This window comes from Micropterus dolomieu, linkage group LG03, assembly GCF_021292245.1.
Source record: "Micropterus dolomieu isolate WLL.071019.BEF.003 ecotype Adirondacks linkage group LG03, ASM2129224v1, whole genome shotgun sequence".
NCBI classification, from domain to species: Eukaryota; Metazoa; Chordata; class Actinopteri; order Centrarchiformes; family Centrarchidae; genus Micropterus; species Micropterus dolomieu.
The window spans coordinates 33,620,156-33,643,158 of NC_060152.1; the positions used below are offsets into that span (position 1 = coordinate 33,620,156).

General features: G+C 42.9%; 1 protein-coding gene across 7 annotated transcripts in view; it reads right to left on the reverse strand.

Moving 5' to 3' along the window:
* Window positions 1-23,003, reverse strand: part of LOC123967615 — a 41,081-nt gene that overhangs the window by 15,107 nt on the left and 2,971 nt on the right. For 3 of the 7 annotated variants that reach the window (XM_046043749.1, XM_046043752.1, XM_046043747.1), the window contains exons 2-4: window positions 17,565-17,725; window positions 4,652-5,342; window positions 1,764-1,905 (exon numbers count right to left, since the gene is read on the reverse strand). In XM_046043749.1, the coding sequence (XP_045899705.1) occupies window positions 1,764-1,905; window positions 4,652-5,342; window positions 17,565-17,612 (881 nt within the window). In that variant the 5' untranslated portion in view covers window positions 17,613-17,725. Of the gene's footprint in view, window positions 1-1,763; window positions 1,906-4,651; window positions 5,343-10,407; window positions 10,831-17,564; window positions 17,726-20,896; window positions 21,086-21,563; window positions 21,689-21,743; window positions 21,819-23,003 lie in introns of those variants that run through there. The other 4 variants (XM_046043748.1, XM_046043751.1, XM_046043750.1 and 1 more) reach the window with 4 other exon arrangements.

Consider the following 23,003-nt stretch of genomic DNA (forward strand, 5'->3'; position numbering starts at 1 on the left):
TCCAGACGTTCATAGAGAAGACATTAAAGGGAAAACAAAATGAAGCCCTCAGTTGGGTGGGAGAACTTTATACTGAGTGACGATAGCAGCAGTTATGGCATTTATTAATTTTATCAAAACAGTACATTACAGATCAAAACAGTCAAATAGCCTACATTTAAAAGCTACCCAGTAAACTGTAGGCTACCACAAACAAACTAATTTAATTAATTAATTAACTAATTTAAATAATTATATTAGGTCTATTGTAGAAGAAAAACATTTAGTAGGCTAAAAATTAAAGTTAAAAGGGGGATTTTGCATAATAACATGTTGTTACTTTCCACTACTGAAAATGGCACTCATCCTGTCTGCACTCCGTGTAAAATCTTCCCTTATTCTGCTCTGGACTCTGAGCTACGGTTCCCCCCTTGCTTTGCACAGCAGCCACCAACCCGGATCTGCACCATCTAGTCTTCCACTCTGCGTTGCATTTCCCGTCTCAATATCCCGTCCCTTCAACCCCTCAGTAAGTATTCCTGTTTTATCTAACTCCAGTCTCCTCCCTCTCTTAAGCCTGGTTCACACTACATGATTTTTAGCCCGATTTGCCGCTCGGCGACCGTCAGGCTGTGATCGGTGGTAAATCAGCAGTTGATCTGCGGTCGGAAGTCGTTATGTGTGAACTACTCAACGATGCATCGAAACAGCTCCCCGACACATTTCTGACACATCGCCGACGTCTGCCAGATATCCAGCACGCCAATTATCTGGAGAAGTTGGCCGACTCGACATCCACATCCAGCCAATGACAGCAGGCGGCTACTTTTTCATTGCAAAACACTTTTTACTCCCCTCCATCTCTCTGTAGCTCAGATGATCCCTGCTACCTGCATGTGCTGATCTATTCTTTCACCAAGATTCTTTGTCTTTGTAATAACAAACAGCTGTTTCATGTGTAGGTTTGCTCATTTCACATTTCACGTGTGTTTTCTTGAGAAAACGTGTTTAGAGACCAGCGTCGGGTGACAGAGCCGCTGTCAGCTCCTGTAGTGTGTGACCCCCGTCACCGATCAGTCACCTAGTGTGAACGCCACAACGACTTCAAGACTCCCAAGACATGACGGCTAGTTGAAAGTCCTGTAGTCTGCACGAACCTTTAGTCATGCACTTTGGGGTCTGCTAGCCTAGACGTAACAAAGTTAAAACAAAGTGTTGGTAATAAGAACTTTCTGTTTTACTTTCTGTTCAGATTCTCCCTCGCTCATGTCATTTCCAGAACTTCTTGGACATTCATTCTTCTTCTGCTGTTCTGCTTCGATCTATGAAATACATAGCTGTAGCTCGTGAAATGACAGCCTGCTTATCAACACACATCTACACAATCGGCACAAGGCGACCACTGAGCGGACCCCCAACCACCCCCATATCAAAGCTTTGATATTCTCTGTTAATTACTATCGAACTGGTTTTGATGATTTTGAGGAGGAGGGATGTGTGCTGATGCAAAATCAAAGTGGTCCAATGACTCTCTTAAACTCTTCTTTGGGCTGTTCAGTTCATTTAGCAGCGCATTTAGTACTCTGCTTGATTGGTTTTTGTCATCTGATCAATAACATTGACAAAACTGTGCACACTATTACATTACTAACATACTAATAAAATTGACCCCACAAAAACACCAGACTGATTGGATTAATGGCGTTAACTGTTCATAAGTGAGTCATGTATACCATCAAGTACGTGCAAACACGCATGCAAAAACACACATAGGAGGAGCTAACCTCTTGCTGGCAGGGTCCTCCTTGTCACGATGGATGTTAGCAGGGCGACACTTTTGAGGGCACATCTGTAATGACCAGCGCCAGGTCGGACTAGCTGACAGGTTCTGTGACTGACACCGGCTAATGCCATTAACCAGGGAGCCTTGAGAGAAAAGTGAACTTTAGTAATTTACAAGCAGTTTCACTACTTAAAAACTTACCTAAAATTATCTCAAAAGCAGCATAAACAAAACAGTTAATTACATACTTGAAATTGTATTACACATCCTATTGGCCCACCACTCATGAGAGTAACCGTGGAGGTCAGGTGCGCTGTCACATGGGTGGCAGTGAAGGTCAGAAGCCTTGACAGTCTAGAACCGGACAGCAGAAGCCGGCTCTGGGGTTGTGGGACGCCTACGGCTTGTGGGGGGCAAAACTCTGACTGCTGTCTGTACATGTGCACCGAACAGCAGTTTGGAGTATTTGGCCTTCTTGGAGACCCTGAAGGGAGTCCTGCATGTGCCCCAGTAGGGGACTCCATAGTTCTGCTGAGAGCCCTAAACGCAAATGTGGGAAATGTTGGAAAGACCTGGAGAGGCGTGATTGGGAGAAACAGCCTCCCTTCTGTGCTAATCATGGATTATCTATAACACCATGTTTGAACATAAGGATACTCATAAGCGTATGTGGTACCAGAGCACCCTAGACCAAAGGTCAATGAACAATTTTGTGATCATGTCATCTGATCTGAGGCCGCATGTTTTGGACACTTGGGTATAGAGATGGGTGGGGCTGTTTCTGGTCGGGGGGTAGGGGAAGACTCTGGGCAGACCTGGTAAGGCCAAATGGGTAGTGCGGGTGAAATGGTAATGTCTGGGGGAGGCCCCCGTACAAGAGATCTTCAACTCCCACTTCTGACAGAGCTTTTCTGGCATCCCTCTGGAGGTTTGGAGAATTGAACCTACGTGAGCTATGTTCAAAGCTTCCATTGATTAAGCTGCCGCGGACAGCTGTGGTTTCATGTTATTAGGTGCCTCAAGCGTTGGTAACACTGTGGTGGACACTTGTGGTCAGGGAAGCCGTCCCACTTAAGAATGAAGCCTTTCTGGATTTGTTATCCTGGAGGACTCCTGGAGGCAGTTGCAAGGTACCGATGGGCTCCGAAGGGCTGCTGCTTCTGCTGTGAAAGAGGCAAAGCAGTGGGTGTAGGAGAAGTTCGGAGAAGCCATTTAGAAGGACTTTCAGTCCATCTGCCGGAGGGGGAAATGGGGAACCATCCAAGCTGTGTACAGCAAAGGTTGGAGGCTGCTGACCTCCACTGAGGAGGTTCTCGGGCGATGGAAGAAACACTTTTTGAGGAACTGCTAAATCCTAATATGCCCTCTATGATAGAGGCAGAGCTGGATGCTGATGAAGGATCATCGTCAATTTCCCTGGTGGAAGTTACTGAGGTAGTCAAACAACTCTGGATGTGGAGGGGATGTCGTTGTCGATGACAAGCCTCTGTAAGATTGTGTGGAAGTCTGGGATAGTGCCCAAGGAGTGGCAGACCAGGTTGGTCGGACCAGAGAGAGTGTGTGCCAGTTACAGGGGTACCACAAGTCTCAGCCTCCCTGGTAAAGTCTACTCCAAGGTGCTATAGAGGAGGGTTCGGCTGATAGTCGAACCTCAGATCGAAGAGGAACAATGTGGATTTCGTCCTGGTCACGGAACCACGAGCCAGCTCCAGTGTTTCTGGATTTTGCAAACTACGGTGGAGCTCAGCTCCTCTTAACAGGACGGTAGCTCCCCTTATGGATCATGCGTAAATGCTATGCGTTTGTGCTTTAACCAATTACCTTCATGATCAGAGAGGCTGCTGTCAGTTCATCCTGACCGATCCTGTCAGAGTGTCGGGAGATTCAAATAATCAATGACGTTACACTGCTGTACCTCGTGAGTAAATGCGCACAGAGTCTTTCTTAATGGGGAGACGATTCATCCTATTTCACCCATCCCCCCGCAGTTAATCAGAAGGTTAATTTTTATAACAAAGACCCACACGATTGGCGGACATAACTCTGCACATCACTAGAACCCACCTATGCGGCACATCTTACTGTCAGAATAATGTGCCCATTAAATAGCAGTGAAAGTAACTCAAAAGTAATGCAACAGTAGTGTAAACCATTACAATTAAGAGACAGTAATACTGTAATATAACTAATTACTCTCAAATGACAGTAACTAGTAATCTATCATTTATAACATTTTCGAGGTAACTTGCCCAACACTGGTTATCACTATATTGATGATATATATGTAGGATTCCAGTGAATATACGTTGTTGTATCAATATACATTGATTACTGAAGGATTATAGATTTACTGGTGTCAGAATGAGGAAAGAAGTGAATGTCTGAAAAACTATTTTCAGGTCTCAGTGAGCTGCAAGTCAAAGATGTCACCGATTTAGTGTCTGACCAACTGTGAAATCAAAATCTACCCTTCTGTTCCTGTAAAAAATGTCATCACTTCATCGTTATATCCCATTGTGGAATTTTGTCATAATTACTGCATCCATTCCTGACCAATGGTGTGTCAAGGTCATTCTGAGGTCACAGTGACCTTGACTTTTGAGTCAAAAGTTTTACCAATTCATTGTATGACCAGGTGTGAAATATGGTCATTAATTCTTTCAAAGAACCATGGTCAAAAACTTGACCTTTGACAATCAACGTTTGTGCAAAAAATATGAAGAAGTTCCCTCAAGGCATGGACAACAGGCCAGCACAGAGACAGCCCCAAATACATGTTAGCTGCAGCTGTGAAAGTATAAATACAAGATCTGGGATTATTCTTAAAGGCACTTCTACTGAATAACACCATAGCTGTGATTAAGACAGAAGAGTATTGATGGTACTGACCGTTGAGGCTTGTGGGGGTGTGTGACCTCAGTGTCCTGGCCGAGGCAGGAGTGCTCAGCAGCATCTGTGTGTTTTCAGGTCTGCAACTCTTTTTCAATGAGTGTTTGCGCCGAGTACTGTGTGTGTGTTTTGCAGTTTCTGTGTATTCGGAGTTCAGCAGCGACAGCGTATTTAGTGTTTTATGTGAGCGCAGTGTCCTGGTTGAGGCAGAATTCTTGTGTGTATTTTGTGGTGGGTGATTAATCTTTCCTGTGCACAGTTTTGATTGCGTTTGCATGTTCTGTAGTGTGTGGGTACATTTATGTTTTGGTGTGTATGAGTCCTGAGACAAGTTCATTTCTTGCCCTTTGTTGGTGTCTTCACGAGGGCATAGGTGTTTTGAAACGTGCATATTTTGTTCACCGGGCGTGTTTCTCTTTGCATGTGTGTTTGTTGCTCTTTGTGTGACTCTTTGTTGTGGCATGTGCACACTCTGTCTTGTGCGTGTGTATTTTTGTGTGTGTGTGTTAGGTAGTGTCCGTGTCTTTCGCGGAGCATGTAAGAGATTATTTTTCAACATGCATTTGTGTGCGCGCACGCGTGTGTGTGTCTTGTTTGTGGCACGATGGTTGTCTCTGAATTCCCTGAGGGAGAGGAAAAGAACTTTGCGGATCAGACGTTCTTCACACCACGGCATTCCGTCGCTGATATCCTGCAGAGTCACAGAGACAAACGCCATCAGCTTTGCTGACTCTACCAGCTGAAAATCTTTCTCTCAAATTACATGAATTCCACCAAACACTGATGATCATACTACAGTAAAATGTTAGTATGAAAATAAAAGAGAAAAATAAAGGAATAGAAAATTCCATGTATGGTTCGTTCTTTCATTATTTCATTTCAAAACCAAATCAAATTTTTTTGTTTTAAAACGGAAAAACAGATAAACAGAAAATAAAAAAAACAGATATCCGTTTTTGTTTTTCTGTTTTAAAACCAAAACGGAAAAATATTGATTTTGATATTTAATGAGTCCGATTTGAGTAGCTTTATGTTACACTTGGTAAACCTGCAGCAGATACACTTAAATGTAATGAAAATGAGCTTGAACATCAACATAAGTGGCAATGTTGTGACAATATGACAATATTATATAGCTGCGGTACCGGAGGCTGCGACCTGAAAAGAAATAGCCTTATATACCGTAAAATTAAATATAAAATATTTAGCCTAATGTTGACTTTTTGTTTCACGGGATACGCAAACACAAGTCTCAAAGGTCCTGACCCTCTTTTCACCCCAACCATGTTCTAACTCAGTCTTTTCTGTTAAATAGCCTATCACATAGCCTACCTTCCTTTACTGTCACAAACTGAGCTAAAGCTTGAACATCAGTTTTATACTGCGTTGACCTATGACGCTATAGGGGTCCCCAGTGCGTTACAAACGGCAATAGGCCTTGACCATGGGTCCATATGTGACAAGTCGGGGAGTGAGAACAGGTTGTAGGCATGGTGCGAACTAGGGGGGAGCTTAGCTCACCTTAATAAGACATCAGCTCCCCCCAAAGTATGATTTGTGATATTTCGGGAGGTATCTAAAATATTTACAGCATGCTCTATTAATTTCTCTATCATCATGGATCCCCCACTCCTTCTCCAGTATGGGTTGTGTCGTTACAAATGACACGCTGTGAACGGTTTGCGATCGTTCCCTCTGGCTGGATGAATATTACACGTGATCCATGCACTACTGCAGCTGGGGGCTCTCCACAGCGTCACGCAACTTTCTAAATTCTTCCCTCTCAAGGAGAAAAGAAAGGTCAGGTCGCAAACACAGCCGCAGTGGAGAAGCGTAATTGTAGCAAAATGGCTACATATGATAATAATAATAATTATAATAATAAAAAGACATGGCTGAGCTCATTTATTTTCAGTTATGGGTTTGTTTGTTTACCGTTTTTCCATTTTGGTTTTAATACAGAAAAAACAAAAAAAGCGACTTGGTTTTGAAAATAAATAATGAAAGAATGAACCATATACGGACTGAGAAATTGACAAGAGTTGATATTTGCTGTTTTGTCTGGCTGTTGGTCTAACGGCCTCCAAAAGCCCCTTTCAGCATTCATCTGACATTTTTAGTAAATTTCCAACCCTAACAATCAGACCATAACACACTTTGTGGAATGATTGACACCTCCACAAACCTGACCAAAGTAGCCGGGGTTCAGCTTCTCTGCCAATTCATTCTTCATACAACTACACTGAGCAAAATTATACACATGACACTTTTGTTTTTGCCCCCATTCATCATGAGCTGAACTCAAAGATCTAAGACTTTCTCTATGTAGACAAAAGGCCTATTTATCTCAAATATTGTTCACAAATCTGTCAAAATCTGTGTTAGTGAGCTTCTCCTTTGCCGAGATAATCCATCCACCTCACAGGTGTGGCATATCAAGATGCTGATCAAACAGCAGGGCTATTCCACAGGTGTGCCTTAGGCTGGCCACAATAAAAGGCCACTCAAAAAACGTGCAGTTTCACTGTATTGGGAGGGGCGGAAACCAGTCAGTATCTGGTGTCGCTGTCTGCCATCTGCCCTGTACAGAGAAAACCGAGATTTATCCGTAAAGAGAACACCTCTCGAAAGAGCCAGACTCCATCGAATGTGAGCATTTGCCCACTCAAGTCGGTTAAATCAACAAACTGCAGTCAGGTCGAGACCCCAATGAGGACGACGAGCATGCAGTTGAGCTTCCCTGAGACAGTTCCTGACAGTTTGTGCAGAAATTCTTTGGTTATGCAAACCGATTGTTGCAGCAGCTGTCCGGGTGGCTGGTCTCTGACAATCTTGGTGAAGATGCTGGTTGTGGAGGTCCTGAGCTGGTGTGGTTACACGTGGTCTGCAGTTGTGAGGCCGGTTGGATGTACTGTCAAATTCTCTGAAACGCCTTTGGAGATGACTTATGGTAGAGAAATGAACATTCAATTGACGGGCAACAGCTCTGGTGGACATTCCTGCAGTCAGCATGCCAACTGCACGCTCCCACAAAACTTGCGACATCTGTGGCATCGTGCTGTGTGATGGAACTGCACATTTTGGAGTGGCCTCTTATTGTGGCCAGCCTAAGACTAACACAGATTGACGGATTTGTGAACAATATTTGAGAGAAATAAGCCTATTGTGTACACAGATAATTTTGTTCAGTGTACTTGCCTTTGAGGAGGGACTGTCTATTTATGCGAATGGCTGCATTGCAATGCAGAAAAGAAAGACACACAATAGAGGATGCATCCAGGAGGACGCTGTGACAGCAAGCTTGTCACCTCACCTTCAAATGTGGCCATTCAGAATGGATACAACCACATTTGACTTAAGATCAAATGTCCTAACAACAAAGATTCATAGTTCATTACACACTATCAACAGGTATATAATGGTGACAATGTTAAACTTTACATGCTAAACATCATCTAATTGTAATTGGGAGCATCTTAACATTTAAGATAGCATTTAAGCACAGATTTGGTAGCATGTCTGTAGACGCTTATGTGATCTTGTTCAAACAGAAATATTGTCCAAAATATTATTGGATTTTAATACCCCACTTACATTCATACACATCATGCATCTTTGGGAGATCAGATGGCTAAATATAAATGCAACCAAGAAACATCAGAGAGACTGCATTTGGATAAAATAAATACGGAACACAGAAACCAGGGGCCAGATGTATATTCAGGTTTAAAGACATACTGTGCATACACGTTGTTTTTCTCAGAATTATAAAGCATGGTTCAGTTTTATGAATCTCAAAGATTCTAGAAGCATCCTTTCCACTCCACTAAACTGCATTGCTGGCTTTAAACGTCGAATAATACCCAGAATATAGGAAAGATGTTTGAAAGTAGTTTCGAGCTGAAAATATGAATTAGATTATTAGAAGGCTGCTGACGACAGGTTTTTGTCAAAAGTCATACACCATGGTAAGACTGAGCACAGCAGCAAGACACAAGGTAGTTATACTGCATCAGCAAGCTCTTCTAAAGAAGCACAAAAGAACAGGCAGCGCTGAGGACCGTAGATGCAATGGTCGACCAAAGGAACCGACTGCAGCAGATTAAAGACACATCATGTTTAATTTGTGGTTCTGGCCCATTTGAGACTTCAGGTGACCACTGAGGTTGGTGTGGAGGATTCTATCATCTACCTGCTTCAGCGACCTCACTCGTACCTGGATAATGCTGGCAGCATTGTGAGGATCTTGTTATTTGATTTCTCCAGTTCTTTTAACACGATCCAGAGGATGCAGGCGGACACCTCCACAACTTCCTGGATTAATGATTACCTGACAGACAGACCACAGTTTGTGTGACTGCGGGGTGGTGTTTCTGAATAGGCGGTCAGCAGCACAGGAGCACCACACGGGACTGTACTCTCACCATTTCTATTCACGCTGTACACCCCAGACTTCCAGCACAACTCAGAGTCCTGTCATCTACAGAAACACTCGGACGATACTGCAGTTGTGTGCTGTATCTGTGGTGGAGATTAGACTGAGTACAGGGATTTGTGTTGTGGTGTGGGAGCTACCACCTCCTCCTAAAAATGATCAAGACAAAGGAGATGGCGGAGGTCCAGGACAACAACACTAAACACCATTCACATTCTGGGAGAGGAGGTGGAGAATTAATACCTGGGTGTACACCTTGACAACAGACTGGACTGGAAATTACAACACCTTATTCAGGAAAGGCCAGAGCTGACTCTACGTCTTGAGGAAACTTAGGTCCTTTAATGTATGCAGCAAGATGTTGTATATGTTCTATCAGTCTGTTGTGGAAAGCAGCCATCTGCTGGGGCAGCAGCATCAGAGCCAGTGACAGCAAGAGACTGAACAAGCTAATAAAGACGGCTGGCTCTGCTGGGGTCTGCTCTGGAGCCCCTGGAGTTGGTTGTGGAAATAAGAATGTTACATAAACTGTTTAACATCATGGACAACACTTCACATCCGCTGCACACGAGTGCATTCAGTTAGAGACTTCTACAACTCCGATGTAGCAAGGACCATTTTAGAAAGTCATTCCTACCCACTGCCATGACAATCCATAAAAACTCTCCTCTGGGCAGGAAGAGGAGACCGTTAGCTAACGGTACATTCACACAAAAGGTCATAAAACATTACAACCCGAGTAGCTAGCTTTTTCCAATAACATAATTCATGTTACTAACTCGACCCTAACCCTATTACTCTACTGTACATACTGATGCGGAGTGTTAAGCAGGTATCTAAACCCAGAAATCATTGGTTTTAAAATCATATACTTGACTTTACCAATTTGAACTGGTTGATAAAGCAGCTACTAAGTACTTTACTATGAAGATAAATAGTAAACATTAAAACGGAATTAAGTGGTATTTACATCACTACTACTTATAGCATACTAATATTAATTTTATCTGCTTTCTCTGTTGATATTGTGTCCCTATTCCCAGGCATTCAGCTTACAGGTAATGCATTCTGGGTAGACACACTTGGAAGTCCTTACCCCCATGTTTTGTGTGTCCAGAAGAATGGGGTTTTATATGACCACATTAACGGTTAAACATGTCCTATATAAAAAATACTTGCTGTTAGGAAAATAAGACACATTAATTACAAATTAACACCACCATCTAATTTTTTTTAAATATGTGGATGTACCAAATTTACATGGTCAAAATAAAAAAATACACATTGGCCCATTTAAAACTAAAAAGCACTTAAACGCTGATCAATCCTCAAGACTTTATTTGGAATATGTTTACATTAGCATTTAATGGCTCCACATGAAAATACACACAGATCATTTTTAACTGAGTACAGCAAAAATGTTAAAAACATTTTAAACAAAGGGGGAAAAAAACTCAAACGTTGGCCTGAGACATACCGTCACCAGATTTCATCAAAATCTCTCTTAGGTTCTTGAGATATATCTCACAACTAATCAAATGTGACAGTCTTTGACCAAGAATAATCTGATTTGTAGGACTGATCTTGGTTTGCCTGAAAACTGGGAACCAGAACATCTGTGCTGTTTTCACATTTATGTCCTGCAAACCGTGAATGCCGTGTGAGATACAGGTCGAGTGCCGCATCCTTGATGATCATCTAGCAGATATGGAAAGCGGGGTAGGTGCAGTGGACTCCATGAGAGCTTATGCGTAAGCGGGGGAATGGGGAAAAAAATGTTATTAATGTAACACACCTCTCCATCACAGCAACTTCTCTGGTTGAAATGCGGAGCTGCCAAGAGAAGCCTGTAGAAAAGGCACATAATGCGGTTCACAAGTTGAGCATGTGTGAATAAACCCAGAAGTAGAGAGATACGGGCAAATAGGTGCATTTGATGCCTGATTTTGCTGATATATTTGGATTTTGTTGATTTGGTAATCAGTGTTTGCTTTTTGTACTTCTACTATGATTAAGTAGGCTACGTAGTTAAATGATTTCATTTTTGTTTCACGTTCGGGAGTCTCCAAAGGGCATTTTATTTTGAAAATTTACCAGATTCTCTCTGCCGTTCTGTGCCCGACTTCCTGCCTGGTTCATCTGCTCTGTGTTGCCTGATGCGGCTAGCGGCAAAAATAGACCTGCTTGCTACCTGTTCTCTGCGGAGCGGAGAGCCACTTCTATGGCGCTTCTGGGACGCTTCTGGGACGCTTCTGGGACGCTTCTGGGACGCGCTGCGGCCGCAGCTGGTGGACTCACAAGCATTGACTAGAATGGCCACGATTGGCTCCGTAGCTGGAGTCAGTGGATTTTAGGCTTTAGTTTCAGTTTATTAAGGTACACCAAGCTAAAACTAATGCAGTCCCATACATTTACATTTACTCATTTGGAAGACGCTTTTATTTTTCTTGAAGTTAGAGAGGGACGGCCCTGCTCTTATGGCGTGTGGTAGCTCGTTCCACCATCGTGGTGTCACAGATGAGAATAGCCGGGACTGGGATCGCTTTGTGTGAAGGGATGGCAGAGCCAGGCGGCGTTCGTTGGAGGAGCGTAGCGGCCGAGAAGGAACGTAAGTTTGTATTATGGAGTTTAGGTAGATGGTGCAGACCCAGTAGTCACTCTGTATGCAGGCATTAGTGACTTGAAATTGATTCTGGAGGCCACGGGGAGCCAGTGGAGGTCACTGAGTAATGGAGTGACATGAGTCCTTTTGGGCTGATCAAAAACCAGACGCGTTGCTGCGTTCTGAACCATTTGTAAGGGTTTCACCGCACAAGCTTGAAGACCTGCTAGGAGGGCATTGCAATAGAACAAAGCGGCACGACCGAGAGACAGCAGCAACATGGTCTGGAAAGGACAGCTGGTCATCAATCATGACACCCAATTTGTAGTTGGTGATGGTTGATGTGTGGATAGATTGCTTGGCTGGAATGACCATACACCAGCCCTGCAATATATCAGCTGTTTTTCATGTCTTGTCAAAGACAGAAAATACAGGAATCCAGACATGTGCCACTTGCGCTCTCTCTCTCTCCTTATGTGTATATGTGCATCAACACTGAAATATCAATTTTATAGAGTTATTTGATATTTTTCTTAGCAGGAGTAGTTTTTGTTGTTGCTTAAAAATAAAATATATTGTATTTAGTGGGAAAAAGTTGATATTTTTTACCCAGACATTAAAAAAGTCATAAATTTTAGAGCTGTAATCGCGTGAAGTTTTTGCTCAAGTTTATCATATTGTAAAAATCTCATACCAGCACATGCCTAGTCTGGAGTCAATGGAACCCAAACAAACCAGGCACCAACCAGCACTACTGAAGACTGTACCACTAATTATTTTAACCACATACTGCACAATGTTGTACCTGGTTCCAGCATGCCTTCAGCACATAAACCTTTATTGTTGTTTTGTATCCTTGCGTGGAGTTTATACTGGAGTCTGTGAGCCAGTTGTTTTGTGCTGTTAATGGACTGCATTTTGTTAGCTGCAGTGGCTGTTCCAAGCAACAGAGAAAACAGGAGTGTGCTTCATTTCTAAGGTTAGAGCCCATTGACAACATTGAAAAACTACATATAGACCCTTTAATTGAATAATTAGACACACAGAAAGACGTTTAAGACTCTTACTGATCTAATTGTTGTCATCAGGACCAAATGTGTTGTTGTACAAGCGTGATCTCAGCAGTGCTGTGCTAATGGGATTGAGGTTCAGTCTCAAACGACACACTCTTCTTCCTCTCAGACTAGGGAACAGTTAGCACACACTAAATGGGATGGAAATGCAGCGCGTTTCCTGACGGTTGTCCTCCAAACCCAAGAAATCCAACAACTGATTGCATCCTTTCACCACAAAAACACGAATAAATGCCATTGTGAAAATAAACAACACGCTAAACCAAGGTGAAGGAAACAAAAAATAAAATGAAGACCTTCTGTAAGCTAACTTACTGGAATAAGTTAGGCTTGCAAACCTAGCTAACTTTCCCTAACTCAGAGAGCAAACGTCACTGGTAAGACTGACAGACAAGACACACCTACACAGAGAGACACTCTATATCTAAGTACTAAGTAAACTATAAGAAAACTTGACTAGCTAGAAGATTTATTTACACGTTTGATTCAGAGGCATGACAGTGCGCCTGCACAAGCTTGGAGGATGACATATGACCTGCAAAATCTACTGTAGTTGAACGTCGTGACCCCATTTTAGCAACTAAGCAACGTCAGCAACTTTTAGCACAAAATTAAGTAATTTGTCAAAAAAAACATGTGGCAAACACAGTGGCTAATCAACAGTGTCACAAAAGTGTCACAATGTTTAAGAATAACTATATAGAAATAGCCTATCTTCTTGCTAACGGTATCGTTTGCTTATAAAGGTCATACAGAGGCATCAGTATTAAATTAAAACTGTTCTATAAGCAGTTACAAACCCCTTGTAGTCGTCTGCCTTAAGATGTGTTCACACTGAAAGGGAATCCAGCGTTTTGGGCGGCTTGATTACACACAAATTCAATGCAAAGACGAAGGGCGGCGCAAATGAGGCGTTTGTCGCGAAATTTGCTGGTTCGCGCGAGTTCAAATATTTCAACTTGGGCAAGAAATTTGCCTGACACGATGTGGCGAAAGCCCATCAGCGGTGAGATTGTCCAAACGTCACCGGCGGCTTCGGAGCGTTGTTTGGAGAGGACCAGGCGTGCGGTGTAATGACAATCCGCTGGCCGAAAGGGAGCTGCTAAAGAACGTGGAAGTGTTCGGGGAGCAGCGCTGCAGCTTTCGGACAAATAAAACCCCCGTAGTCGGTCTGGATTCTGCTCTGACAGCTTCGGCGTTTACCCGTGGGAGGTGCTCAGAGTTAACTGCTTTTATAAAATTAGCTTTTTACTTTAGTTTTTGGGATTACAACTTAATTTATCTTCACTCGCACTACTCGGCAGCTAGCTTCTGTGCACATCCGGTTCCACTGTTGTTGTTAGCGTCGGATGGCGCCGGAGCTCTGCTGGACTACGACTTCATATTTATATAAAAACCGGACAAAACCGGACATTACTGGGAGAAAAGAAAGAAGAGGTTGACCTACCTGGTGAGTTCAGAAAATATGTGTCTGTAACTTTATTCCAGCTGTCGTTGTACTTTACAGGTTAGCTAATAGCATAGCCCTGATCGATCCAAACGCCATTCAGAAAACAAACATTTTAGAAGTTGTTGTCCTGCTGACCCGACAAATGGGCATCATATTGTAGTTATTCCGGCATCAGTTTGATCTGTTTATCGCAATTACCACCGTTTAGTCCAAGAGCTGAGGTTGGACGAAGCCCGGTTCCAGGATAGTTAAGCGTTGCTACGGTGTGGTATTTGTCCCGCCCCTCCTCTGCAGTGATTGGACAGCTGAGTAAAAAGTGACCGTGCCAAGCGCAGTGTTTTCCACAAAGTGGAACATTTTTCAATTCTCGGCGACCGAAAAAAACCGCTCAGCGCCTCGTCACGCTGCTGCCGGTTGTACCAGGTTGTAAAAACGCGGCGCTCCCATTGCAATGAATTGAAAAAAAGATGCTGGCGTCAGAAAAAAGCCCTTTGGTGGACACGGGGCCCTTAGTTACTCAGGCAGGCAGTTCCACAACCGAGGGACCCGGAATGCAAAGGCCAGGTCACCTTTGGTGAGATTTCATTACAAGGATTTTTTTCAGGGGGGTGGTGTTGCCGTGTATTTTTATTATGTTGTGTATTTTTCTTAAAGCATTTAATTAATCATTTTATAGATGTGAGTATTATATATTATAAATTTATAATAAAAAAGTGTCCACAGGTTGAATACATTTAAAAATGAATGCATTGTTGCAATACATGTATTGTGAATTATCCCCTATGAAACAGGTTATTACTTGACAGCCTCCATATGTTGCTGAACAAACGCTAAATGTGAAGAGGCTACTCTCACATGGGCAGTGCACTTCCTTGTTAAAGGAGACCTATTAAACTGCTTTTCCAGTCCTATATTGTAGTTCTGTGACTCATGTATGGCAGCTTTGAATGATTCAAAGTTCAAAAAAATGTTTGTTTTTTTCTTACACCAATTCTTCATGTAGGCCTTTATTTCAGCCTCCGTCTGATACAAGCTGTAGATGCTCCTGTCTCTTTAAGGCTCCCCCTCTCAAAGCCCACTGTCTTCTGATTGGCCTAGACCTGAAGTATGTTACCAGGCTGCTGTTGTCGCTGAGCGGTACAGACAGACTGAGTGTTGCTGTGCGGAGCAAAAGACCATTTATAGAACAGCGGCTCCGTCTGGCTCCATATTACGTAGAGTGGAGCCACGGGTAGAAAAAGCAGTTGAAAACAGAGCGTTCAGAACAGGTGGAAATCTGAGGTTTTTGCTCACAGGGATTTCTGATTCATTAACTTCATTATTTGAAGCTTTGGCAACGAACATCCAAGTCATAAAATGTGGAAAAGCTTAATAGATCTCCTTTAAAAGCCTGACTAAACATATGTTTTTCATTTTTTTTTAAGGATTTAGCCACAAAATCTACAAGAAGCTTGCATCTTGCATCGGACGATGTGGTTTCACAGTTCAGGACTGAACTTTTGAGGTGCGGGGGGTCTAAAACAACCCCCTGCCGCCCCCCCTAAAACAATGGTAGGGAAAACACTGCATTAGTAGCACCCTGTAGTAGCACAAAACGTCTATTCTAAAACTCAAGTAACCACTCTTTGCACACGGTAAAAGTATTTTGTCTCTGTTGCAGTTCTTGGATAAACACAAGTTTGGCATATGCATGCTTTTAGTGTGCATGCATCATTTATACATCTGGCCCCAGGAGATTTCAGCAATCACCTTGTCTTCTTTTACAAAGAAAGTTAGGTAAACACTCCACACATGTGACATGTGTAAAGCTGATACAGACTTAACTGTTGTTAAAGATGCCTCTTCTACATATTGAAAGCAGTGACTTTTGTGATTTATATTTCTAATTAATTGAGGTAAATCTTCAGAGTAGGATGGCTGTGTATTAGGGGGTAGAGCGGTTGTCCACTTATCAGGTGGGTGGTTCAATCTGCATGTCAAAGTGTCCTTGGCAAGATGCTGAACCTCACTGGCACAAACATGAGTGTATGAATGTGTGTGAATATATATATATATATATTTTTTATTTTATAAAATAAGTGCTCAGAATATGGAGGTAATTTTGTTTCAGTATTATTTGTGTGAACAGATCCGTGTTTAAATGTGTAATCTGTAAGAATAAAACTCTTTCTACAAACACAAAATTAAGATTTGTAAACTCACAAATATAAAACCGGGGCTATAGACTAAATTTTTTTCACCTTCGTCCCAGAACCGTTCTGAAGTTAATGTAAAGCGTTTCGAAATGCAAGTTGTTAGTGACATAATAAATTATTATAAATTGATAAAATAAATATTAATTTTGCTTGATTCAAACAAAAAGATTTATAAACAAAACAGAAAAGTTATCTGTTAGCGCACCTTTTTACCTTGATGATAGATTGTTTAATTTCAATTCAGGTTTTCTGCTCATGTTCAAAACTTTCTGCACATTCAGAATCTCACATATCTTTGTTCTCCTATATGTCCAGAAGAAAATCGTAATATTATGAGACTAACTAACTAATTCATATTATTTTTAAAAAGTCTACCTGACCTATAATCAGACTTCAGACTGTCCTGAATGCACTGCCAATCCGGCAGACGTCTCAGCGCAAATCCTTACGTTAACTTCTGCAACTCCAGTAAAGTGCAGCTCACAGTCCCAAACAGAGCCAGTTTATATTGTTATGTTTATAATCCAAAACTCTATCAATGGACCTGTACCGCGGGAACAGGCGAGCAGCGTGACTGTAGTAACAGCGTGAGAAAACGGCCTCCGTTGTAGTCAGCGCTCGGTCGGTTCAGCTTGTCATTTGCTTCGTAATAAGCATTCGTAATAAATGAACACATAGGCCTACACAATCCCTTTCGTCCTAAGAATATTTCTCTTTTTCTATCGTCCCCAGGACGACGGAACGCCGTTAGTCTCTAGCCCTGTATAAAACAGATCTGAAAATACACAAACAAATTCCACAAATAAAAAATAATAATCTGAATATATAAAATAATTTACAAATAATTTAACCAACATTTACAGCTTTCAAATAGGCATTTGTGAGTCCAATGTTACACTTCTTTTGTGTTTGTGGAGAGAGTTTTATTTTTACAGATTACACATTTACACACTGATCGCTTATCTGTTCACACAAATAATTTTGAAACAAAATTAACTCCATATCGGATAGACCAGAAAGGCCCAATCCAGGTACAAACCATTCACCAATAGTGTCAAAGAATCCTAATTACATCCACCGTGGTTCAAGGTTGTAAAAAAGTCAAAAAGTGTGCATCGTCAGTCTATTTACCATAGAGAGGAAAGAAAGTTCACTTACATATTTCTTCTTGATGATATTCCGTTTGGGTCTGTCTGTACTCATCATGCCCAGCGGACACTAATGGGCACATGAATCACGGAAGCCTCTTTCTTTTGCCCTCGATCTTTTTTGCTTTGTTCTCTCTACAGGTGTGGAAATGTAAATCCCACTGCTCTGTCCTGGAAAAGAGGAGTCAAGAAATGAAATACAACGAGAACGCGAAAAAAAGATATTTTAACAGTATTATGAATAAATATTTAATGCTGACATATCTCAGTGGGGAGGCCTGGGGGTTTTCAGTCGTTTTAATTTAGAGATCAACTCTAAAACACAGCTAAAACGCTGCTGTGGATGGAGATCGTTTGTAAAAGAAAACGGAGTAGTGTGGACGGGGCTTTAACCCCTCGTTGCTCCAGAGGCGTGCGACCTCTGACATGTATAGAAAGAGAAGGGGCTGAGCGAATCTATGTGCTGGGCGCAGCTCTACTATGGGATAGGGTTTTACCCATTTTAATCTCAAGGAACTTGAGCTACTTCTACTAATTAGTGTAATTAGCCATTTTCCTTGATGAATACATGATCAAGTATAATATTATTGTCTCATTTGTTTAATTGGGTTCTCACGATCTACCTTTATGACTTGTGTGACGATATTTTAGGTTTATGCAGAAATATAGAAAATTCGAGTACCACTGTGTAATAGACTTGTGTATTTCTCACATTCTCTCTGATAGTCGGAATAACTCACTAGACTTGTCGCTAGTCGCTTTCTTAGAAATAAAGTCTCTGAAAACGATTAGGCAGTGGACTGAACCACTGTGAAGCATTTATGGGGTTTGGAGGTAATCTTTCAAAACTTCACAATGCATCTGGAGAACAAGAGCTGACAACTGTTCGTGTACCAAATTGTCTAGACACTGACGGACGACAGTGGTCAAAATTATTACTAGGGACAACTTGGTAGTCGCTGGATCTTGGCAGGGACAGTCCCCATCATGCCTACTAAATGTGACACCCTTGCGTACTACACGTGTTCAAGCTTCTCCACCTTCAAAGTGGGAACTGCCCCTCTGTCATGATGGAAACTGATGCGGGACAGCTGAACAATGTTTGCGTCTTAATTTTCACCTCTATAAATAACAATCTCTGAAAATAAATTAAAATATTAAATAATATAATAGACAAAATATAATTAATCGACGATCGCTGATTCAATTCACTGCTTTGACGACTAAACCTCCCATCTGTATCAGTGGAATTTTGTAGAAATACTGCAAGTTGGTATTCTACAGTCGTAGCGTAGCGCCGACATTAAGGCAAACCTTTTAACCGTTAATGGACTGGCAGCAACACACTACTCTCCCTTCCAGAGCTCCACGAGCATCTCCGGGTCTGTGATGTCGCACTAGCCAGAGCCCCTGGCACCCGCTACAACGCCATGACGTCACGGCTGAAATCAGCTCTCCACCAAACCAGCCAGGTTGTATCAAATCCAACCAAATCCAAAGACAAGTCAGCATCCATAATGTCCATTCATTTTAAACCTGTCTTTAGTTCAGTCATACCTAAACCAAATAACATTTCCTCTCAGTAACACTGGCTCCAAGTTCTACGTACATATCATGGTCCTCTACCATTCTACTATTCTCTTTCTACTCTCCTCGACTGTTCCATAGTAAGCAGCAATTATAATCATAAAATAAAATGCAATTCCATAAAATTTTTCCATGTTTACCATTTTTTAAATCATTATTATTGCAATTGCAAACCTCGTCCGCTACTTCCTATTTTCCTTTTATTTTCCACAATTGTGCAATTATTTCTCGTCTTCCATACTGAGCAAACGTTCAATTTGTCTGGCCAATATTTATGTAAAATTGAGTTGAAATATGGTGATTTTTGTAGTAGTTTATGGTAAGATGTGGAACAATGATGTTGTGTGGTTGTGGACGTCAGAGTAACTTCTACCATCTGCTAGGTTTCGGTCGCAGTCTGAAGCGGATTTGATTTGGATCACACTACCTTGTTTCTTACGACCCGCCCTTCTCTGCTTCTACCTGGGAACTGCGCATGTGCGACTCTGTAGCTCAAGAGCGGAGCGTACAGCACACAGGGTGAAAAGAGGAGCTGCAGCAATGTGCTGTATGAGGAAAATATTAAACCATGTAAACCTGTTCTGGTACAACCTCTAATTGAGATTTTGAACCTGAAAATGAGCAGAATACCACCTCTTTAAGCTTGCCGTGCACAACTTAAGTGGCCGTGTCACTTGTCCAAGCTTGGATTCATGACCACGCTACCGCTACAACACATCGCCCATTCTTTTCCACATTCCCACGTCGATGAGCACATGCAAATATTAAGACCGAGTTACCCCGCCTCCAATGACGATGCCATGGCTGTGCCTCCCACTTTCAGGTGAGTGGGGAGGCAACACTTCTGCAGCTTTTCGTTTTCATTCATCCCCCTTCCTGCAGTGCCTGACATGCTTATCGACTATCAGTGCCTTCCTCATTATTGCACCACCCATTGCTGTGGCCTCCCTCTATTTTCTGTCCTCCATTTTACGCCTTACCGCGCCGATCGTGATCATTTCCAAACCAATTTCCTTTTACCGCTTCTTTTGCCGTCCATCCGCTCTCTCATTCCCCAGGAAACTGATTGGCTCAAACCATTCACTCATACACTTTCTCCAATCGTACCATAGTAAGTAAACAAGATCCGTCACCACAAGTCGCTTTTCGCTGGCCCACTGGCCCCCAACCAGCGTAACACCCCTCTTCACCATCCCAGCAAAAGACAAATACCTTTTTCATGTTTCGAGGACTCCCCGCAAGTGCAGCCCTCCCTCACCATATCAAACCTCAATCCTCGCTCTACATCTCTAGCCTCACTATCAACCCGAGCACATGCATCCCTCCATCCCAGCATCCTTTCTTCTTCCCCGTTTCCTACCTTCCCTCCTGATTGTGAGGTCTCCACCCAAAGTCACAGTTTGCTTACTCTGTCTGATGGCCAGACCACTCTCCACGACTGGCATGATGTTGAACTATTCATGTCACCCAACTGATGAAACTACACCACTCCATCTTGCATATCGGTCATTAAACAACTTGGACTCCTTCGCCGGCCTCCTGCCTGTCCTTTTTCCCCTTCACTTACTCCTCCCTCCCCATATCCCAAATGTAAATGATGTGATTTTTTCTTTTTAAATACACCCCCTTTCCCCACTCTTCCCTCATAGCCGGTCCAAACTGTTTTCCTGCATATCCTCTCTCTGTTGAGATCCATCTCGTCCATCCACTCTTTTCCCCCATGCTACAAACTACCTAAACAGACGGATTCCTTACCTCCACCCCTACACACATCCACTCAGGAGTATCCCATTTGACTTTACATAGCAGCTCCACTTCTTGGCATCGGACAATACCCACGGATTCTCACGTTCTTCTGTCACAGGTCGTCCCCAGGCGTACGGCTCACCTCCCGCTTCTTCCTCCACCATGCGCAATACGTACTCAGCAATCATTGTAGACTTTCTGGGGGCACGAACGATTCAAAATATTAATGCAGGTAATCAGACATTGGCGTCATCATGCCAGCATTTAAAAGGGTAGCCACGTCGTCCAGCCACGACACAGTTCACACGGAGGCTCATCCCGGTTCCAAGGCTCCCGCATCCCAAGTCACGAAACCCAATGGTTTCTCAGAAGTCTTCGAACAGGCTGTTTCGGTACTCCAACAGAGTTTGCAAATTCATGTTCCCACGGGATTTCTTCAGCTTCCATACCGCCTGGAATTCGCCACTTCTACCCTACACTACTATCCTTCGCAAAACACAACTATGTCGACATTTAAATACTACCCCAATCGCAACAAGACCGACGGTCCAGCCTTTCCCAAACCGTTCAAATCTTTCGACTTAACTGCCACCTAAGACTAGCCAGTCACATCTGCCCCCTAAAAAACTCTCAATGGGGTCTTTTCCAGCACATCTTATCAACCTCCACAACTCACCGAACGATCTGAAACGCCGCGGATGGAGCTAGACTCTCAGCACAGTGGGGGAGGAGCTTCATCGTGGGCCCACCTGCTACAAAGTCATATTAACGAAGTTTACACGACCCCAGATTCACCACAGAGTCTGTCTACTTCGCTGCTGCCGGAGCAGCCATTCTACAAAATGTTTGTGCTCACACCAGAAGCGCTGCAGTGCGTCCATAGACTGAGCGCCTCCAGGAAGCGTCCCAGCGTCAAGCAGCACAGCGCAGATGAACCGGGCAGGAAGTCAGACACAGAAACGGCAGAGAATCTGTCAATTTTCAAAAAAAATACCAGTTACAGACTTCCGATTGTATATCAACAATAAACAGTTAAATCAGACAAAAAATAAACATTTTTACTATGTAGCTACTTAATCATACAAAACAACAAAATCTAAACATGTCGGCAAAGTCCGGCAGGCAAAACGCTCTTATTCTGAAATGCTCCCTGTGGTAGTTGCTAGATGCACCCGTCAAGACGAGGAACGAAAGCGATCCACAGAGAGCTTTGAAGAATGTAGTAGAAGCACAAAAAGGACACACCGTATTAAAAACAAGTCATTAACGTGGGGCAGGCTGCACGCTTCGCTGCAGAAATGCTTCCGAGAGTCTTCCGGTGGAAGCTGACACCGTAAATAATCCGCTGTGCACACGCAGCCTACGCCCCTCCCTCAGAATTCCTATGATGCATGAAGGTGAAAGGAATTTTGTTAAAATGTGCTAATAAGTTTGCCATTTGTTTGTTCTACCAGCACCCACGCAACCTCCGCTTGTGTGAAACGCCTTTCCATTTGAAGTCTTCTTGGGGCTCTATCTGCAGCAGAGCACATGAAGAGACGGTTATCCCACACAGAGTCTCACAGAGTTCCCCCCCCCGTCTTCCTGCCGCCGGTCGACGACGTTCCAGAACACATGAAGGGACGGCTCACCTGCGTCTCCTGCTTACCTGCCACCGGCTGACTCCGATCCATCGTTCCCATCCATCCATCCCTCTCCTCAACCCTCCATACCTCACCTTTCCATTCCCTCATCCGTCACTCTTATGTCTTCATCCCCACTTTCCTCAACGCCTCACTCTTCTTCCTCATCCCTTCATCCCTCCATCCAGACCCCTAACGCTTTCTAGCATATAATCTCGGCTCTACTCCATCCGTATCATACAATAAAATATCCTAAATCCATATCATGGTGGCGTCGGGTAAACTTATTCGGTGTGATATCGCCATATAATATCTTTTTGACGGTACCTAACAGCAGATCAATGGTTTTTGTTGTGTGTCACACTTAAATTGGTCCCCACTGTACCAAGGCATCTAAAATCGTGTAACACACGGGTTAGAGGCGTGCATTGGTTGTTGTTTATGTTCATTTCAGGTTTCTTGTGTATGATTGGTGCAGATATGTAAGGGGGTGG